General features: G+C 39.3%; 1 protein-coding gene across 4 annotated transcripts in view; it reads right to left on the reverse strand.

Moving 5' to 3' along the window:
* Window positions 1–22,425, reverse strand: part of ATRNL1 (attractin like 1) — a 618,957-nt gene extending 596,532 nt beyond the window's left edge. The window contains exon 1 of one of the 4 annotated variants that reach the window (XR_009155605.1): window positions 21,373–22,425. Coding sequence is in view for 3 of the 4 variants with exons in the window: in XM_058187058.1 (XP_058043041.1) it covers window positions 21,373–21,656 (284 nt within the window). In the remaining variant the exon portion in view is untranslated. The remainder of the gene's footprint in view (window positions 1–21,372) is intronic. The other 3 variants (XM_058187058.1, XM_058187059.1, XM_058187060.1) reach the window with 3 other exon arrangements.
* Window positions 22,426–23,039: the final 614 nt, after the last annotated feature.

A 23,039-nucleotide genomic window follows, 5' to 3' on the forward strand; every position in this document is an offset into this window, starting at 1 on the left:
TGCTACCTCTTGTACAATGTTGCGAACCTCCGTCCATAGTTCTTCAGGCACTCTGTCTGTCAGATTTAATTCCTTAAATCTATTTGTCACCTCTACTTTATATTCATCAGAGATATGATTTAGTTCATATCTGAGTGGCTTGGTGCTTTTCCATAATTTCTTCAATTTAAGCCTAAATTTTGCAAGGAGAAACTCGTGATCTGAGCCACAGTCAGCTCCTGGTCTTGTTTTTATTGACTGTATAGAGCTTCTCCATCTTCGGCTGCAGAGCACATAGTCAATCTGATTTTTGTGTTGACCGTCTGGTGTTGTCCATGGGTAGAGTCGTCTCTTGGGTTGTCGGAAAAGAGTGTTTGCTAAAGTTCCTGCCACAATTTTTCCTTTTGGGAATTATAACGGATTGTACAGGAATTGAGACTAAATTGATTCTGAATTTAATAACAGCAGCAAGACTGTTGATTGGACAATACTGGAAGAAAGAAGAGATACCTACAATAGAAGAATGGATATTGAAAGTTATTAATTTGGCTGAGATGGCTAAAATCTCAGCGTTTTTAAAAGACAATACGCAGGAAAGATATTTAATTGAATGGAAAAAATGGATTGATTATCTACAAAACAGATATCAGATTAAGAAATATCAGATTGCCTTTGAATAATTAGAAAGTTATTTTATGTAATGGGGAGGGGGTTGGGAGATGAAAAGCTTTGGATGTGGTTATTTGGATTGGAAGGGAAAATTTTATTCTATGTTTGGTTTATGTATAACAATACCTTGTGATTGACCCGGGAAGCCGGGGGGGGGGAGGGAGGGGGGAAGGGTTTGTTTTTTTTTGGGAGGGAGGGGGAAAAAAGGGGGAAAAATGTTTTTGTTTTTTAAAACTCTTTCAATAAAAAAAAAAAGAGTGTTTGCTATGACCATCGTATTATCTTGATAGAATTTGATCAACCTGTGACCTGCTTCATTTTGTACTCCAAGGCCAAACTTGCCTGTTATTCTGGTTATCTTTTGGCTTCCTACTTTAGCATTCCAATCCCCCATGATGATAAGGACATCATTTTTCGGTGTTAATTCTATAAGGTGCTGTAGGGCTTCATAGAACCGGTCAATTTCATCCTCTTAAGCACCAATGGTTGGGGCATAGACTTGGACTACTGTGATATTGAATGGTTTGCCTTGGATTCGAACTGAGATCATTCTGTCATTCTGGGGATTGTATCTCAGTATTGCTTTTCCTACTCTTTTATTGATTATGAAAGCTACTCCATTTCTTCTGAGAGATTCTTGCCCGCAGTAGAGTACCTGATGGTCATCTGAATTAAATTCACCTATTCCTGTCCACTTTAGTTCGCTGATTCCTAAGATGTCGATGTTCAGTCGTTATCTCTTGTTTGACCACATCCAGCTTGCCTTGATTCATGGATCTTACATTCCAGGTTGCTATGGAGAAAAAATCTTTACAGCATCGGACTTTCCTTTCACCACCAGATACCTTTACAGTGACCATCCTTTCGGCTTTGACCCAGTGGCTTCATTCTTTCTGGTGCTACTAGTACTAGCCCTCCACTTTTCCCCAGTAGCATATTGGATACCTTCCGACCTGAGAGGCTCATCTTCCAGCATCATATCTTTTTTCCTTGTTGTACTGTCCATGGGATTTTCATGGCAAAGATACTGGAGTGGGTTGCCATTTCTTTCTCCACTGGATCATGTTTTGTCAGAAGTCTCTGCTATGACCTGTCTGCCTTGGGTGCCCCTGCACGGCAGAGCTCATAGCTTCATTGAACTATGCAAGCCCCTTCGCCACGACAAGGCAGTAATCCATGAAGAGGTTTCCATAAAACTATGTGATATTGAAAGGACACACAAATGTTACTTTTAAGAAAGAAGCTGAGGATGGCTTCCACATGATTGCTTAAACTATCAAATCATTACGATACTAGCCTTTTACATTTCACCCACATTCTTCATAACAGGCAGAAAATCCTAGAATGGGGAAAATAAAACTGTTGGGTTTTTTTAAAAATAGCTGTTAATAGTGTGTCTAAACTAGTTGTGCATTCTCTCTTAGTACTAAATTATTAAAATAGACTCGTAACAGCATATTAACATTCTCATCTGTATGAACAGTGCATGCACATGGGAAATCACAATGACTTTCACTCATATTCTATTCTATTCTATTCTAGGATGAGCATTTTTAACAATTGTAACAGGTAAAGTAGTTGTATAACTATATTATAATGTGTTAAGAATTTTTAACACTTAAAACTCAGTTTTTGTAGCAAAACAAGAACATATATTGAATGCCGAGTACAGACCTCAGGAATGGGCAGTAGCTGAACAATTCCGTATTGATTTGATCAATGCCACTGTAAGAGTTTCAGAATAAATTGAAAACTAAACTGTTGGTTATTTTCCCCACAAAAATCCAGAAGCCGCCAAAACTGAGAACTTAAGATCAAGAAAACAATAAAGAGAAAGATTTAATTCTGACAAAAAAGGTAACTGGAATTGAACAATTTAAGACAGAATTTGAAACTGAATTATGTACAAATGAACACGTTATTGCAAAAATGTGTAAACTTTTGTTGAAATTGTAAATTGAAGAAAACAAATTAAGGATTACATGAAAAAATGAGCCATGGGTAAATGGAAGACAATGTGGTTAAATGGAGTGAAATTCATATGTTAAATTTAAGTGAGAATTTTTATAAAATAACATTCCATTGGCATATGACTCAAGTGTAATTATCAAAGCATAAAGTTACTTAAATGCTGAAAATGTAAAAAGCAGGAAGAGACATTTTTACCATGCATGGTAATGGACTTGTGAAAAAGATTAATACTGAGATAAAAATTCATACAAGGATACAAAAAATTTAAAGATTAACATTGAGAAAAAAAACTGATTTTTTTTAATTGGGACCTATGGATTAGAAAAGTCTCATGGAAGAAATTTTATATATGAGGTATTATTACATGCACAGCAATGGAGGAATGCTAAAACTCCCATAAAAACAGCAAGACTGACCTTTGGTCAGAGATAAAACAAGTACTTTTATGAAACACTTAAAACCTTTTATGGATATATTTTTTTGCCAAATATGGGGAAAAGTAAATTATGGATTTGATGGCTGAAAAAGGATTAAAAAAGGGATTGTAGAGATTTTTGTAGCATTAAAGAGGGAGGAGGCATAATCAGTTTAATAAGAAAAGAAGATTGGAAGCTGATTTTTCTTTTTATGGTTCTTTTTTCTTTGGTTTTCTTTTTTTCTTTGCCTTGTTTTTATCCTATTTTTTTCTTTTTTATCTTTTACAGTATTTATATTCTTTCTTTATATTTAACTTTTATATATGTAAAAACTTTCAGTAAAAATTGTATTTATATTCATTCTATTGGTAACAAGTGATTCTTTAGTAGTTTGTTAAAATGATGCTAGACTATTATTCTATTCTTGTTATTTTTCCATAGCAAGTAACACAAATTAATCACTGAAGGCTATTAGCCAAATATGTGTCAGGGTTGTTAAAGCAGGCAAAGCTTTTCATGAAGAAGGTGCCTTTTTAACAATTACATATTCTAGATCTCAGTTTGTACATTGGTCTAAATGCCTTTTTATCTTCCCTACTATGACTAGTTATTGCATTTCCTTTTTAGATAAGCATTTCCTTTTCCTGTCAACAGATTGTAGCTTGAGGCAGAAAAGTGGACCTCAGAAACAACCATAAAGTCCTATTATTTAATCTGTTCACCTGTCAAAGGATTTCTTCTTGTAGTTGGTGAACTATCAATGCAAGGGAAGGGAGTTTGGCTTTATTTTTTTATATGGGACACAATTAAACCAATGCTAACTAAAATGTACAGTCCTTTGAAGTTTCTAATCTTGTTGCACATACACACATCAGTCATCTATTTCTTAAATATGATGTAGGCAACAGTCCACTCCAACAAATATAAAGTATTCCTTGTCTGAAACAGTGAAAAATCCTGCAGATTTTTATAGAAAAAGACAAAAGTAGCACAATATGAGAAGAGATCAGCATGGGAGTCTTTCTTCAAAAAAAATCTATTTTCTTTCCAGTTCACTCTCTAACAATGTTTTTCTTCCAGCAAAGCAGTAAGTGCACCAGGTCCAATTTAAAGCAACACAGAGCTGTGAATAAAGTCTGTGGGGAGAAGCTCTGATCAATCAAGAAAATGTATTTTCCCAAAATAGTTCACCTTTTGTATAACTTGGCAATGTATCTTATCCATTGCCTTAATACTTAACCTTCTTAAAATGGAACTGGTCAAAGCAATTCAAAAGACACTGGTTTTATTCACATCATATCTCTGTTTAATTATCATATGCTTACTGTATGAATATTTTCCTGTCATAAGCTTTGTGTTTGAAACTAAGTTACCCAAGATAGAATAGGGTGCGTGGAAAAGTTGTCCTTATGAAAAATGTGTTCCAAACTTATATATGACAAAACCACTCATAGCTTAGTAACTACAAATGTAATACCCTCAAATATTGTATCTAATGTACTTGTGTGTGTATATACTGTATATATATATCATCAGCCTAACAACTGATGGCTAACAAGACTTTATTTTGTCTTCTGTAACTACTTCCAATTCACTCAAAGTTAAACTCTGACTGGGCAGGTCCAAGTGAGGAGTCAGGGACAGTTTTTGTGAGGTTATCTAAACCAGCGGTCACCAACTGGTGGTCTGTGGACCACTGATGGTCCGTGAGAAAATTTTGGTGGTCTGCAGAAAAATAATTTGCATTTTTTATATTGCAAATATAAGGGGTCCTCAAACTATGCCCCCTGGGACAGATATGTGCAATGTTTGTATTGCTGCAGAGAGTCTCCCCCTTCGGGGTCTTCTTGTATGGGTCAGGGACAGAGAAATTCCAACTCGGAGTCTGCGTCAGCCTCCTGGTGTGGGGCTTTGGGCGAAGGCTGGAAAGAAGTGCCGCTGGTGGTGAAGAGCTGGAGGGCCTTATTCCAATAGGACTACCTCATGGCCTGGAACTGGCTGACCATCTCAGCCCGCTGAGCCTCTAGGCACTGCTACCTGGCCTTAAACTCCCGCAGGTCTTCCCTCTGCTTGGAAAGCCTATGCTCCTAGTCCTCAGTGAGGTGCTTCTGCTGAGCCTCCTTCTTAGTCAGATCCAATCTGAACTGAGCCAGCTGTTTTGGCAACTCTTTCTCATGGTGGCTGCTTAGTTCCAACAACTGCTTCCTGTTGGGACCCTAAAGAGCCCGGGTGGGCAGGTGAGGAGTGGCTGGGAGGGGAGGGGCAAGTAAAGGCTGGCAAGGCACCCCTCGACGTTAGTGACATTGAGTTGGCGACGCCCATCTAGCCACACCCACCCAGCTGGCCTTTAGGCAGTTCATATTAGTGGTCCACAGGATTTAAAATTATGAATTTAGTGGTCCTTGAGGTCCAAAAGGTTGGAGATCCCTGATATAAACTGAGTTTGATTCTGTGACTCCCAAGGAGATGGACAGAATTCTCCAATCTGTCAATCCAATCTCTTTTCTATTATCTCCTGATCTTTCCTTGGTTGTTAAGACAGTCACGAGGTGATCCAGAGATAGGTTCAAAGAACAATGTCATCCTTTTTGAGGATAGGATAACACTGTTGGTCTTGAAGGAGGCAGTGAAGGAAGCTGCAGCTAGTAGAAAATGCAGTGTCAAGAGCAGAAATGGGTCCTTGTGTCATCACTGCTACACAAGCTGCACTTGTTGCCAGTTGGCCTATAGGTACAACTCAAGGTGCTTATCATCACCTTTAAATAGAGCATATGGCCTAGTTTGAGGATCCACCTATCTCCAATGGTCTCTCTCTACCAGGCATATTTGCACAGAGTGGGTGCATTGTAGTATCTCTCTGAAAACATGTTGTGCGACCAAGGAAGTTGTTCATCCTCTCTGGAACAGCATTCCCTAGAGATACAAGTGACAGTGAATTTCTGATATTTCTTAAAAATTTGCTTTGTTTTACCGGCCTAGAGCTAATTTCTTTATTAGCTCCAGTGTTTGTGGAGCCCTATTGTATTTGTACATTTTTATTTTAGTTATTTTAATCTGGATTGCTTGTTTATGTGTGCTTATGTTCATTTAATTATTTTTATTGTTCTGAATTTTGTTAACTAGCTAAAGCCTAATAAAGTGGGTGACTATTACAAATTCAATCAATTAAATTAAAAATTAAATTAAAGGATAAATTATACATAATTAGAATGTAATTTTTAAAGAACTGGCTACAAGTTGCCACATCTTAGCCTCAGAAACAGTACAGATCTTATGGTTTGTAGGAGTTTGGCCAACCGGCAATGTTTTAATATTTACATATATTATTGCAATTATATGCACCATGCAGTTTCTGAAAGAAAATGTTTTGCGTTATAAATGTTCTGCTTAGCTACTTTAAGAAATATTTAAAGATTTAAAACAGGTAAATTTACATAATGATGGGATATTGTGTCAACTGTAGTTACCTAACAAGCCAAATTTTAAAGCTTTTAACCTGTGTTTGGTTCATATCTTGCACTAGGCCAAGAAAATCATGTTATGGTTCCCAATTCTGAAACCTTCATATGTGTTTTAAATCTTCCATATGGTAGACATCTAAAAAGACATACAAAAAGAAAGGATGCATGTCTGTTCCAATGCTGAAATGACAGGATAGACTGCAAAACATTGCGCATTTCTATTCATATAAGGTAAGTTCACTTGTCTACCTGTTTTCTAGACATTCTCTATGAAAATACATTCATAAAACTCTCAGTCATAAACACCATACAGTTAATGTAGGTGCTCTACTTTAACTTAAAGTATATAATTCTTTCTAAGTGAAAGAACATCTTCGTTCTTAACAAAATTACAGAACTTCAAAGATTACAAGTGACATTATGGAATTTGAATCATTTTTATGATTAGAATTATATTTATCATAGAGGTATTTCTGGACATTTTCACAGTTCTTGAAGATTAAAGAAACTAAAAGAAGTGGACAGAAATTATATGAAAAGCATAAGATAATTTTCCTGTAATATTTAAACTACTTCAATTTACAAATATGGATTCTAAACCATCACAGACATAATATTAAACATGTGAGCAAAATTAAACAAATTTATTAAGTCGGTGGTTTAAGCCGAACTGCATTAACACCCTAATATTTTCTATTAACCTAAGTTATATAGATATATTCTATAGATAATTCATTTCAGAACATTTAAATTGCTGCTGTTTGTTTCCTATAATCCAAAAAAATCACAATTCAAGCTAAGCATACCAGACACATACAGTAACTGAGGCTTAAAGTGAGGAAAAAAAGTAGGTCACGCTATGTTTCCTCAGAATTAGGTCAAAATTTTAACAAGTCAATCACAAGAGATAAAGATTTTAATATTTTTGTGGACTTTATCATTTTCTCTTTTTTATTGTAGAATAAAACCATAAAATTGAATAAATCTGATAGGTTATTTTTAATTTTAAATGGCAGTTAAATGAATATTTATTCCAAGATAAAAACTACTGGACAATTTAGCAAATATTATTTGCCTAAGGATAGTCTTAAGCATTTATCAATCTTATTAAGTTCTTCAAATGCTATTGTTATTTTGGCTGCCATTCATAGATTTTGAGAAGGATGTGACAATGTAAAATTATCTATTTTCCACACTTTCCTCTGAATAGAAATTACCAGTCAGGTGTAGCCCAATAATTCTGCCTACATTTTTCAACTCACATCCAGGCAGTTTTTGTTCATTTATGTACCTTAATGTTATTTAGGTTGGATAAGTATATGTAGAATTGTAATTGCTTATTGATATAATAATATACATTTCTTTCTCCTGTTGCATTTTTTTCATTTTAAATACTTTTTATTTATTTATTTATTTATTTATTGTTTATATTTATATACCGCCCTATCTCCCAAAGGACTCAGGGCGGTTTACAGGCATTTAAAAGCAAGAAATACAATAAATACAATTCTAAAAACAATTAAAAAACTTATTCAAAAGCCTTAATTAAAAATATAAAAATTAAAACCCAAGATAAAACCCATAAACTAAAATCTAACTCAGTCCTGCGCAATTAAATAGATATGTTTTAAGCTCGCGGAAGGTCCGAAGGTCCGAAGGTCCGGAAGCGGCCGAAGTCCTGGGGGCGGTCCATCCCGGGGGGGGGGACCCCCCACAGAGAGGGCCCTCCCCCTGGGCGTCGCCAGACGACATTGCCTCGCTGACGGCACCCTGAGGAGTCCCTCTCTGTGAGAGCGCACGGGTCGGTGAGAGGTATTCGGTAGCAGCAGGCGGTCCCAGATAACCCGGCCCTATGCCATGGAGCGCTTTAAAGGTGGTCACCAAAACCTTGAAGCGCACCCGAAGGCCACAGGCAGCCAGTGCAGTCTGCGCAGGATGGGTGTTATCACGGGAGCCACGAGGGCTCCTCTATCACCCGCGCAGCCGCATTCTGACTAACTGCAGCCTCCGGATGCCCTTCAAGGGAGCCCCATGTAGAGAGCATTGCAGTAATCCAGGCGAGGCGTCACGAGTGCGTGGGTGACTGTGCACAGGGCATCCCGGTCCAGAAAGGGGCGCAACTGGCGCACCAGGCGAACCTGGTAAAACGCTCTCCTGGAGACGGCCGTCAAATGATCTTCCAAAGACAGCCGTTCATCCAGGAGGACGCCTAAGTTGCGCACCCCCTCCATCGGGGCCAATGACTCGCCACCGATGGTCAGCCGCGGATTTAGCTGACTGTACCGGGATGCCCGCATCCTCAGCCCCTCTCTCTTGGAGGATTGAGCTTGAGCCTGTTTCTCCCCATCCAGACCCGTACAGCCTCCAGACACCGGGACAGCACTTCGATAGCTTCGCTAGTGGTCCGCGTGAAAGGTACAGCAGGGTGTCATCCGCATACAGCTGATCCCACACACGGAAACCACTGATGATCTCACCCAGCGGCTTCATGTAGATGTTAAACAGAAGGGGCGAGAGGATCGACCCCTGCGGCACCCCACAAGTGAGGCGCCTCGGGGTCGACCTCTGCCCCCCTGTCAACACCGACTGCGGCCGGTCGGAGAGATAGGAGGAGAACCACCGATAAACGGTGCCTCCCACTCCCAATCCCTCCAGCCGGCGCAGCAGGATACCATGGTCGATGGTATCGAAAGCCGCTGAGAGGTCTAATAGGACCAGGGCAGAGGAACAACCCCTATCCCTGGCCCTCCAGAGATCATCCACCAACGCGACCAAAGCCGTCTCTGTGCTGTAACCGGGCCGGAAACCGGACTGGAACGGGTCTAGATAGACGGTTTCATCCAGGTGCAGGGGAAACTGATATGCCACCATACTCTCTACAACCTTCGCCGGGCGGGTTGGAGACCGGACGAAAATTACCTAAAACAGCCGGGTCCAGGGAAGGCTTCTTAAGGAGGGGTCTCACCACCGCCTCTTTCAAGGCGGCCGGAAAGACACCCTCCACCAAAGAAGCGATCGAATCGCCTGGAGCCAGCCTCGTGTCACCTCCTGAGTGGCCAGCACCAGCCAGGAGGGGCACGGGTCCAGTAAACACGTGGTGGCATTCAGTCTACTCAACAACCTGTCCATGTCCTCGGGAGCCACAGGGTCAAACTCATCCCAGACAATGTCACCAAGACCACCTCGGACGCCTCACCTGAGTCACTGCAATCTTGGTCCAACCGTCCCGAGCTGAACGATTTTATCGTATAGATAACCGTTAAACTCCTCAGCACGCCCCTGCAGCGGGTCATCCCGCCCCTGGTGAAGAAGGAACGAGTCACCCGGAACAGGGCGGCTGGGCGGTTATCTGCCGACGCAATGAGGGAGGAGGCGTAGCAACGCCTCGCTTCCCTCAATGCCACTAGGTAAGTCCTTGTATAGGACTTCACTAGTGTCCGATCAGCCTCTGAACGGCTAGACCTCCAGGAACTCTCTAGGCGTCTTCTCCGGCGCTTCATCCCCCTCAGCTCCTCGGAGAACCAGGGAGCCGGTTGGGACCTGCGCCGGGTCAGAGGCCGCAAAGGCACGACACGATCTAAGGCCCCCGCCGCGGCCCGTTCCCAGGCCGCAACAAGTTCCTCAGACGTGCCGTGAGCCAGACCCTCAGGGAATGGCCCAAGCTCCGTCCGGAACCTCTCCGGGTCCATCAGGCGCCTGGGACGGAACCAACGCATCGGCTCCGTCTCCCTGCGGTGTTGGGTTGTTTTATGTGTGGTTTTTGTATGTATTTGCATGTAGGTATCTTTGTGTTTTGTCTCTTTCTGTTTTTTTGCAGCTATTATTTTAAGGGTTCTCCAAAGTGATTAGTATTGATCCCAAGGATTATCCAAAAGGTGGTGGTTATTATTTTTATTCACAGTACTATTAATTAAAGTAGAATTTATTAAATTATTTTCATATAATAAATATTTGGGGTTTAATGAACAATCTGAAACTTCATAAAGGGGTCAATGAGCTGAAGAGTGTGAACTTTGCTTTAAGGTAAAGGATACAGAATAGAATAGAATAGAATAGAATAGAATAGAATAGAATAGAATTTTATTGGCCAAGTGTGATTGGACACGCAAGAAATTTGTCTTGGTGCATATGCTCTCAATGTACATAAAAGAAAAAATACATTCGTCAAGGTACAACACTTACAACACAAATGATGGTCATAGGGTACAATTTAACACTTAATGATACAACACTTAATGATAAGCATAGGGTACAAATAAGCAATCAGGAACAATCAATATCAATATAAATCATGGATATTGATTTTTTTACAAGGCAAACTGTAGTCAAAGAAGCCCAACTTTCAAACCCTTGCATGTAAGATTACTGCATCATGCAAAGTGGTGGGGTTTAAAAATTTTTTATTACCGGTTCTGTGGGTGTGGCTCGGTGGGTGTGGCATGGCTTGGTGGGCGAGGCTTGGTGGGCATGGCAGGAGAAGGTTACTGCAAAATCCCCATTTCCTCCCGATCAGCTGGGACTTGGGAGACAGAGGGCGGGGCCAGTCAAAATTTTTACTACCAGTTCTCCGAACTACTCAAATTTCCGCTACTGGTTCTCCAGAACTGGTCAGAACCTGCTGAAACCCACCTCTGATCACGCAGTAATATACAAATGTAGTATTTCTATCTTGATGCAAACTGTAACACATATGACTAGAAGAAAACCACTGCTTAAATAATTAATTTTAAGATCACTTAAGCATGTTAGTTATAACAACGTGACCAGAAACTTCATACATTAATATATGACCAACTATCAGCTGTTATGTAGCTTCAGAGGATTGTTATATATAAACTAAACTAAAAGTACTCTAATATCTGAAATGCTATAGTCGCTTTAAAATATAAATTAAGTTCAATGCATTTTTCATTATTTCATTTTATAAAACACAGGGTAGTTAAACTTGTGATATACAAGTTGTCTCCAAATGGTTCTTTCATATGTAATTTTTATCCTTTGTTCTGCTGAGAGAATCCAGATGACACTTATATCATTAAACTCTAGTGTTTTTTATTCTATTCAGGGGCTATGATGATGTTATTTTTGTTCCTGTTTTTTTTTCCTTTCGGTAATTTGCTACAAGGATAAATTACTCAAAATTACAGCAATATTAATTACAAATTGCACTAGCAAAGAGTACAGCATAGATAAGAACCAATGTAAAGGAAGGGGGGAATGTAATGGAAAGAAAAAGCTCTCTGGAACAGGCGCTAAGGCTTGGAAAGGTGGAAGGAAAGAGAAGAGGAGGACGATCAGCAGCAAAGTGGATGGACTCAGTTACACTATTGAGAAACTTTAAAAAAACTAATTAGGGATAAGTAATTATGAAGATCGATCTATGTGGTTACTAGAAGTCAAAAATGATTTGATGATACATAATCAAAAAATTAAAAAAGAACTTATTCAAGAAGGTTTTCTGATAAAATGAAGTCCTAGCAAATAAGATAAGAGCACAGATCTTGGAATAAATTTTATGAGGTAAGTTTAAAAAAAAATAATTCCGGGAGTAAGGCTTTGTAAATCTGATTTGATCGAATCTTTTTAATTGATTCAGAAAGTCAAAGTTAATTATTAAATTAGATGCATTTCTATTGATTATATGTTATTTATTATTGATTTAAAAAAGCAAAATGAATTACCTCAATTCATTTATTAACAGAGATCAAATGTACAGATCAAATTGGAGACAATCAGAGAATAAGAATAAACTTGAACTTTGGCAAAGAAGTTACAGTATATAAAGAATAAATTTCTGCATCATTTTCAGGGCAGGGGTGGACTTCATTTTAATACTGCTTACTCTTAACCTCATTATAATAAATCATGATTGGCTCAATTTTGCCAATAATACATTGTTTTGCTGATTCATTATCCAATTTAAAGCAACTGGACATTAAAAATGTCTGAAAGACTCTCTGAGACGAGGACATTAAAATGGCAAATTCAGTTAGTTCCGTAAAATGAGGTGCATACTTGTAAAAAGTTCACATGAATGAGTCAACAAAACAGGATCTCTGGATGGGAGTATATAGTTCAATGGAACATGGTCCCAGTATGACTGTTATGAAAAGAAAAACTCGATGAAAGAAAATTGACTCCATCAGCCACTGGGATGCTCTCCAGGTTGAGCATGTATTCACCGCCTGACAATGTAACCCACTGTGCAATGGCTATGAACAAAGTAAATCCCTTGCTAGGAATCATTAGGGAAGCAATAAAAAATAAAACTGCCAAAGGCACAGCACAACCACTAACTGTGTTGTGCTTCTAGAAAAGGTGCTGAATAACATTAGGTGTGCAGAGAGATTTATGGGACTTTGTACCTTACCAAAAAAATGAATATGATATAAATATACATCACATGCAGACTGTGGATAAGGAAGTGATTTTTGTCCAATTTCAAAATATTTAGAGTTGGAGACAGTTAATATGGACAGTTCAGGAAAAATAAAGAGTATTTTTTTTTTGCCAATCTTATTTGTTAACTACAAAATATAATTGTGCCCATCAACTTGAGGGGCACTAAAAACAAAATTGCAAACTCCTAGAGATTAAGATTAATTGTGATTACTGGACATAGCTGACATGTACCAGTATTTCCCCCAAAATAGGACCAGGTCTAATTAGCACTAGGGCTTATTTTGCGGGTATCTTATCCCCCCCCCCATGTACAGGAGGTCCACTTCTTCTCCTTGTTCACAGTGGGGCAGGAGGTCAGGCAGCGCTCCAGTGCCACCATGAGGCAGGGAGATGGTGTGCAGCTGCCCCATGCGCCCCACACTGGCTTACCTCAGGGCCCCCACAGCCAGGCCACCCATGCCCCGACACCTGCATCGCCTTGCAGCTGCAGCACAAAAACACCACTTGGCCACACCACTGCTCCATTGAGGCCACAAGCAAGCAGAAGTGGGCCACTTCTGCTCCTGCTGCACATGTCAGGTGTTGGGGCATGGATAGCCTGGCTGTGGGGGCCCTCAGGTAAACCAGTGTGAGGTGCATGTGGCAGCTGCACCACCACACCATCTCACCTTGTGGCTATGGCACTGTGAGTAACCAGAGAGAATGGGTGGCTGGGTGGCTGCACAGGTTCTTAAATAGTTCTTATTTTCAGGGAAACTGTATTATTTTTATATCAGAGGCTTATCAATGCCATTTGGGGAGATGCAATTGCAATTACATCTTGTGATTGTGATAATAGAATAGAATAGAATTTTTATTGGCCAAGTGTGATTGGACACACAAGGAATTTGTCTTGGTGCATATGCTCTCAGTGTACATAAAAGAAAAGATACGTTCATCAAGGTACAACATTTACAACACAATTGATGGTCAATATATCAATATAAATCATAAGGATTGCCAGCAACAAGTTATAGTCATACAGTCGTAAGTGGAAAGAGATTGGTGATGGGAACTATGAAACAATTAATAGTAGTGCAGATTCAGTAAATAGTCTGACAGTGTTGATGGAATTATTTATTTAGCAGAGTGATGGCCTTCGGGAAAAAACTGTTCTTGTGTCTAGTTGTTCTGGTGTGCAGTGCTCTATAGCGTCGTTTTGAGGGTAGGAGTTGAAACAGTTTATGTCCAGGATGCGAGTGATCTGCAAATATTTTCACAGCCCTCTTCTAATAGCAATAATAATGTGATAATAGCAGTAATAATATTGAGAATCATCAATATGCTGATGAACACAGGTTTATATCTCTAGCCCCAGTGATCCAAATGATGCTCTTGCTACTCTTTTTCAATGCCTCTTTTTCAATGGAGGCTAGAAGGGGGACAACAGGTTTCAGCTGAACTCTGGTAAGATGGAATGGTTGTGTGTGCAAGGAACCTCAGGAACCAGTTGTTTAGCATCTTTAGTTCTGGATGGGTTGCGCTATTCCAGACAGACCCAGAGTGCAGCCTGGGGCTTCTCTTGGACTTGCAACTTCTGCTCAAAAACCAAGTGGCAGACATGGCTAGAAAAGCCTTTGTACAACTTTGTGTTATGATTCACATATATGCCCTTACCTGAGTCGTGAGGCCTGCACAGTCACTCTTGCCATAATCATCTCTCAGTTGGATATCTACAATATGCTGTACATGGGGGCTGCGCCCTTGAAGAGTATTTGGAACCTGCTGCAGAATGCAGTTACTTGCAAAGTTCTGGGGGCCCTAGGGTGGCACATATAACACCACTGTTGGGCAAGCTGCATTGGTTATCACTTTGCTTCCAGGTCCAATTCAAGTGTTGGTTCTTTTAAAGCCCTATATGGCATGTGTCCAGAGTATCTGAGGAGCCGCCTCATCCTAATGGGACTAGCCTACCCACTTGTGCCTGCTACGGAGCCCATTTGCTAAGGAATTCTAGTGTGTAGGTTCAAGGAGAAGAGACTTTTCTGTGGCCCTGACCCTGTGGAACATCCTATAACCAGAATTGAGAACTGGTCCCACCCTTTTGGGCTTCCAACCAAAACTTGTTTTTTTCTGGTTGACTTGGGTCTCTGAGGGAAGCGCTTAACACTGGAAATGATCGACAGGTAGGAAGACCTCATCGTTGTGCCATCTGTCTCTTAATTCTGGTTTTTTTGCATAGCTTTCAATTTTTAAATTGCACAATTTTATGTTTTAATTGCTTCTCTGTTTATCTTTTTATAATCTGTAAGCAACCCATTATCAACTTATCGAGTGGCATATAAATTTAATGAATAAAATAAATAACAGTATCTGTCCTATCTGAATGCTGGTTAGATGAGCAGATTACTTTCAGAGTGAGTTGCAATTAGTTTGTTTGTTTTTTACTATATACCCATCTTCAGCAAAAGATCTTATTTTTTAACAGTAGCTACAATAGCAAATTAATCAATGAAGTAATATGAAGTCATGTTTTAATGGTTCATTCTTTGGCCAAATGAGTAAATATTTGAACTTTATTCATTGCATAATTGTGATAAATGTGAACAATTAAAGGGCCTTTAGCTAAAAACAAGGAATGATACATTAAGGCTGATCTTCTTTACATTTGGTAGAAAATAATCTATAGTAAAGTTGCTTCTTGTTACATGTATATAGGTGCAGGATTTCAACATAATTCAAAACATCTCTCAGATTTTATAAGCTAACAAAACCTGTTAAAACTCTATTGGGTAATTGAGCAGACAGAATATGTCTCCAAGAAAGAAAACATGTGCAATGGTTTTGGAGAGTTGATGATTTCTTTGGGAAACTGTCTTGCACTTTGCAGTTTTTTATAATGTAGCTATTACAATATTCTATGATAGAGCTTCTGAGCAGAATCACCAAACTTGATTTAGAATGAAGGGTTCTTTAAGGTCATATCCTGGTATTAGGCTATACAGCGCAGTCAGAAAGTATTCAATCTCCTTTACTTTTGTCAACTTTGTTATGCTGCAGCTTGATTCTACAGTTGTTTAATTTCCTTTTCTCTCTCTCATTGATCAACACTCAATACCCCATAATGACAAAGTGAAAAGTTTAGAAATGTCTGTAAATTTATTTAAAAATACTGAAATATCACATTAGCATACGTATTTAGACCCTTTGTAACAACACTTGAAATTTAGTTCTGGTGCCTCCCATTTTTCTCGATCGTTGTGACCTTGACTAGTGTTAACTTGTGGTAAATTAAAATGATTGTATATGATTTGGAAATGCACACACCTCTCTTTAGAAGGCCTCACAGCTAACAATGCATTAGAGCAAAAGCCATGAGGTGAAAGGAACTAACTGCAGAGGTCAGAGACACGATTACAATAAAGTTTCTGCTGCACTGAAGTTTCCCAAGAGCTCCCTAATTCTCAAATGGAAGAAGTTTGGCACAACCAGGACTCCAACCTGGCCAAACTGAGCACTTGGAGGAGAAGGTCCTTAGTAAGGGAGAACCCGATTGATACTCTGATTGAGCTCCAGAGATTCTGTGTGGAGATGGGACAGAGTTCCAGAACAACCATCACTGCAGCCCTCCACTGATCTGGGCTTTAGCAGAGTAGCTAGACAGAAGCCTCTTCTTAGTACAAAACACATGTAAGCCCACTTGGAGTTTGCAAAAAAGCACCTACAGAATTCTCAGACTGTGAAGAATAAGATTCTCTGGTCTGATGCCACCAGTATTGAACTCTTTGGCCTCAATTCTAAATGTTATGTCTGGAAAAAAACAGACACTGCCCATCACCTGCCCAATGAAGCATGGTGATGGTGGCAGCATTATACTGTGGGGGTGTTTTTCAGCAGCAGGGATTGGGAGACTGGTCAGGGTTGAGGGAAAACTGAATGGAGCAAAGTACAGGGATTTCCTCAATGAAAACCTGTCCCACAGCACTAAGGACCTCAGACTGGCCGAAGGTTCACTTTCTAACATGACAATGATCCTAGGAACACAGCCAAGACATATTAAGTGATTTTCCAAAAAAATTTGCATCTTTGCTAATACCTTGAATATTTTATCCTGGAAAAGTAGTTGAGAGTGGAGAGCCACATGGATCCTTGGGCAGTTTAAGAAGAAAATTTGAAAAAGTAAACAGTTAATCAGTTGATACTCGCTTGGGTATCCAAGAGACACTGCTGGGCACAGCAGGATAAGAAGCATAGCAGTAGGGGAAGCAGGAACTGTCTAACAGGAGTCTATTAGTGTTGTCTAAGTCTGACTGTTGGTTACCAAAACTATATGTCGTATTCCAGACCACACCTGGAATACCATATCCAGTTTTGTTCACCACATTACAAAAAAGATGTTGAATCTTTGAAAAAGAGCAAAGAAGAGCAACTAAGATGATTAAAGGCCTGGAGACTAAAATATATGAAGAACTATTACAGAATTTGGATATAGCTAGAGAGAAAAGAACAACTAGAGAGGACATGATAACAGTATTCCAATATTTAAGGGACTGGGGGTCGAAGATGGGGGTCGACTTGTTTTCCAAAACATCTGAAGGCCAGACAAGAAACAATCGATGGAAATTAATCAAAAAGAGAAGAAACCTGGAATTAAGGAGAATAGTGAAAACAATTAACCAGTGCAATAGCTTGCCTCCAGAAGTTGTGGGTGCTCCATCACTGAAGGTTTTTAAGAGAAGACTTGACAGCTACCTGTCTGAAATGGTATAGAGTCTCTTGTTTGAGCAGGGAGTTGGACTAGAAGTCCCTTCCAATTCTATCTGATTGATTGATTGATTGATTGATTGATTGATTGATTGATTGATTGACTAGATTTCTATATCCCTTGGACATTGAAGAGTCACCTTACAGGGGAGATAAGTGACATAAAAAATTAATAAAGTAAAATAAAATTAGCATTTTGAACTGACAGAAAAAGGATCTATTTTCTAAGTCAAAATTGATTGGAAAGACTCACAAACCTTCATAATATTTACCAGAACCTAAAGATTTATATTTATTTTTAATATTAGTCTCATAAGTCTATTTCAAAATTTAGCTTTTCTCTTTTCCTCATTCCAAGCCAAAGTTTCATTATGTTTTGTTATACTTACATTTGACATTTCAAGGTAAAAAGGAATGGTTAAAAATGCAGCATGTTAATAAACAATGATATTTGTTCAAAAAAACATGGAGGAAACTCTTAGTACTTTGAACCCGAACTGCTTCTTCTTTATCACTTAACTTTTCCCTCTTAGAATACTTTTCAAAGAATATTTTTATTTATTAACAAATTACCTGTAGAGGAAATGACACATTTTCAGGGTATCAGTCAATTATCTTTGACACATGCTTATCAAGATTGATCAATCATTGCTGATAAGTCTGCTAAGCTATTCTTTTTCAAATAAAAAAATAACCTGACATGAGAATTAACACCCCCACTTGCCCAGATTGATGATCAATACTAAATATCAATACCAGCACTGTTTGCTAATGTCAATCACTCACTTCACAATGATCTAAGCTAATTACATACCACTTTATATCTGAGAATGGAAAATATGAGATTCTCATATTTAATCCATTAACAAATCATAGAATAAATCCAAGGCTTAAATTAAATGACTTGAAATTCTATTAAACTGTATGTACTATCCATCAAAACGAAAGGTTCACAATATTTATATTTTTAAAAATAAATAAGACTTTTTAAAATCCACTTTAAAATACCAATGTGTGGGTCTGACGTTACATTTACAACAAAACATTTTCCCAATTAGATCATTTTTCTTATTCTGTATCTATAGCATAGTTTAAATGTTCTAAATCACAGCATCCTGTATTCCATCTCCAAGAAGGCTCTCTGAATCTCATAACCTTGTTAAGTTGAACAAGCTATGAGATAGAGATAATCTTTGTAATAGTAGCAAAGTAATCTTCACAAGCTGGTCTATTCATAATACTAACTCATCACTTCCACAAAATCTGTCTGATTTCCATGCTTCCATACTACGGTTAAGCGAAGTTATTTATCATTCTTAGAGAAATTGTGCATTCAAGTTAAATCAACTGTTCAGCATGGAATCATTTTAGTACAGTATATATTAACCTTGATATTCAGTCAAGTTCAAATTTTAGATATATGTTCTTCAGACTAGATTGCTTTCAGACGGCACCACACTAAGCAGCACTGGTGACAATAGCAAAGCTCTATAATAAATGTACATTAAAATGATGTTTTTATAAATAGAAACATTCATACAAAACTCCAAATGCCATGATACGGTAACACCACCCTCCAAAATATATTCTCAGAAAGTAGCCTGCAACTTTTATCAAGGTTGTAATTAGACAGGAAAAAAATGCTTGAGTTTGACATCATGAGTCAGTTTTTAACTGAAATAAGGAAGTAACTTAATTCAGAGTAGGCTTCTCAAGATGCTGCTGTGATTTCAAGTTGCACTTGAAATTGTATTTATTCTCAGATAGAAACTCATTTTTAAGTGGCAAATAAATATTATGACACCTTAAATATAGACTAAACCTTCTCTATTCATTTACCAATCAATATTTTGATGATGAGTAACAGGTAACTTCAATATTATCGCAGGAAGAAAAAAATCAACTATACTTTATTAAGTCACTTCGAGATGCTATGAAGTTAACTTAAAAAATTTAGGATTGATAAGAGAAGAACTCTATAACGAAATATTTGATTTTGTTGAATAAACCATTCATCTCAATAGATTTTTCTTCCTTTTGTTGTTGCAAAGTATTTCCAAATCTATTGCAAGTGATTCATAAGTGTAAGTGGTTCATATGCTCTCTTTTTAATACATACGCAAGGATCAATTATTTTTTTCTTTTGCCAATACTCTAAAATTTCTTATTTGAAACATTTCTGCTATTTCGCAAGTGGAAAATTAAACATTGAACATGGTCAGATTATCCTAATATTTTGATATGAGGAAATCTTGATTGTTATCTACAAGTAAATTTGGTTTAATATTCACACTGACAGTTTCAATATTGTATGTGGCAAATATAGGAAATAATCAAGAAAATACCATCAAGCGCTTTAGATAACTACATTTAATATGTTCAAGGATATTTTCATTATCTTTTAAGTTGTACACATATTATGGCAGGAAATTCTCTAAGTAGCAGAAGTAAAAAATATAGATCTAACGATCATATAAGGTAATCTTTTTCAGGAATCACATTAGAATCAACAGTTGGATGTTCCGAGTGTTACTGAAGATTTAGCTTAAAAACATATATTTGTTTTAATTATATATACAGTAAATCTGTCACCTAAAATTTTGGTTTTCCTCAGGGGGGAAAAAACAGGAAAACAAGTTTTCGCTATTTGTTAGATGTGGCTTCTATTTATCAGATGGATGTCACATTAAGTTTTAAGCCTCTGTTTAGTGTCCAATAATAAGTATACCTCCTTTTACAAATCAACTAAGCAAGAAAGCATGGAGCAACAAACTAACTTGCATAATATTAAAACCCAGACCATAAGGACTGGAAACAATTTACATTCTCAAGCTTTATTTGGTAACTTTATTCCTAGGCTAATCTTCAACTTGATGTCTCTAAATATTTTGAATTGGCTATCACTACTCACCAGTATGTCAAGAAGAAATCATTTACTACAAATGGACAAGACAGTCATGGGATCTCAATATTTGATGTCAATCCTCCTTTGCTAAACCTTTGGATCACCCATTCAGTTTTAAGAAACAGATTTCTCAGACTGCTGATTATATCAACCAATATTTAGAAAACCATTACATCATAAACAAATCCACTGTCTTTATGGGACATTTCTCACTTAATAGCACCTTTTTCTGGGAGTTGTTTAATTTTTAAATATAATTTTTAAACATAATTTTATTGAAAGTTTTAAAACAAGGAATCTTACAGAATACAGAAATAGTCTAAAATAGAGTAAGAAGAAAAAAAGAAAAAGAAATAAAAGAAAGTTAAAGAGCAAAACGGAAAAAGTAGAAAAACAGAAAAGAAAGATAAGTGGCTTCTAATCTTTTCAGCAATTCAAAAAGTAGAATACTAGATTTACCTCTTTCTCTAAAGTTACATCATGACTGTTTCTACAACCTACCCTATATACTTCATCAAAACCAACATATCACAGGTTGATTTGAGGGGGGGGGGTCTTTGCAAAAAGTCCATAAGGGTTTTCCAGTCAGCAATAAACCTAAATTGTCTAAAATGTTATTCAATATTTAAAAAGCACTGTGCTAAACCAATACCCTTCTTTGGTTAACTTAGAATAATAGATGATCTTAGAAGATCTTATAGGAACAACCACCAATATTCTATTATATTCTTAAAATCTGCCGTGTGATCTGGACAGTCCTGGCTGATACTTTCTGTTTTGTTATCAATTAGCTCTAGAAAGGAAAGATAGCACAGAAAACACTTACTTGAACCTGCCTTGGCAATGCTGGCACTGATCCCCCACCCAGCCTTGATCACAGAGGCAGCTGGAATTGACACATCGACCAGAAAAGCACGAGGTTCTTTCACAAGTCTTAGACTGGGAAACTTGGGCATACAGCACCAGGTAGAGGATCCCGTAAAAGAGCACCCAGTTATTTATATCCATGAAGGTAGCAAAGCAGCAGGAGGAAGAAAAAGGTCTCCAGGTTCCCAGGATTACAGGAGGGCCTTCTATTCTGCGCAGGACTTTCCCCAAAAGATCCAGCATCTTTGCCCACAAAACACATCCGCAACCGGCCTGCCTGACGAACCGCGACAGGGGAGCAAGGAAGGCTGAATTAATCCAGTTCCTCGGGTAGGTTTAAGCAGGAGGAAAGCCGCCCCAGGCACATCACTCAAAAGAAGGCGCTTTTAAACAGGTTGAAAAAACGGGGCGCAGATAAGGAAGGGGGCTGGAGACTCCCGAAGGTAGTTATAACAGGAAACCGAGAAGCTTCCTCCCCCACGCTTCTCACACAGCAACCTCCGCCGGGTTCTTCAGGTACGCTGGCGACCCGCTTCCCGCCTCCTCTTCCTCGTCGTCCTTGGGGCTCATTGCCCCCCACTTTCCATGAGCAGAGGCTTCTGTCCTGCCCTCGCCGCTTCTTCTCACCACATGGCCCCGCTTCCCTGTCCGGCTCTCCCCGCGCAAAAAAAAAAAAAAAAAAGCCCCTCTCCTCTGCCTCTTGTAGTCCCGACTCTTGCAGCAGCAGCAACGGGAGAGCAAGGAAAGCGGCGGAAGGGGGGATGCTCTGGCTCCTTCAAGGCAAGGAGAGCGCCGTTCCTTAGCGTCCTCCCAGCATCCCAGAGCAGCGGGCCGGAGGCCGGGAAGGAAGCGGAGACTCCGGTATTTTTTGTTTTCGTTTTTATCCCGCCTTGCAAGCGGCGGTGTGGGAAGGAAAGGCGAGAGTTAAAAGCCTCCGTCTGTCCCAGCTGACACTTTGAAAGCAGCCATTTTTAAAAGGCTAATTGTAAGCTGCTTTCGGAGGCTGGCTGGCTGGGACCGAATCCCTCCTCTTCCTCCTCCTCCTTTCCACTCCCCCCCCCTTCTCCTCTCCCGCTCCGCCGGTCTGATTAGATCCGTCCCTTTCTTTTGGACTACCAGGCAGGCCCCGCCTCAGCCGGGGAGAAGACTGGAATAGACTCCCCTTCGGGAGCTTCGTTGCTGGAGCAACTGGCCCGGAAAGGATGGAGAGCCACTAAGGGTCCCTTTCCATTTCTGAAGCCCCAGCCGAAAGTGAAGGGAGCGCGCTTCCTTCCCTCCCGCCCCCGGGAAAGTTCGTGCCCCGGTTTCTGGTGGCCTCAAAATCGAAAGGAAAGTCTCTCTCTCTCTCTCTCTGCAGTCTTTGGAATTGCAACCCTCCAGCCTCTCCGCCGCCTTTGCAGAGGAGCTCTAGAAAGAAACTACTACACAAAGAAGAGCTGAGCATGTGCGGCAGTCGAGGAGCCCCCCCTTTAAAGGCGCTGCGGCCGTCTGCGTTGCATCACTTGGAGCGTGACCCGCCGGGAGGGAGAAGCGCGGGATCCAGTGGGGAAGGAGGCGAGTGGGCGTGCGCGCGCGCAGCGGGGCCGAGGTTTGTTCTCTTTTCCGCAGGAGGCGATGCGAGTTCCT

The sequence above is a fragment of the Ahaetulla prasina genome, chromosome 6 (genome assembly GCF_028640845.1).
Source record: "Ahaetulla prasina isolate Xishuangbanna chromosome 6, ASM2864084v1, whole genome shotgun sequence".
Classification (NCBI taxonomy): domain Eukaryota; kingdom Metazoa; phylum Chordata; class Lepidosauria; order Squamata; family Colubridae; genus Ahaetulla; species Ahaetulla prasina.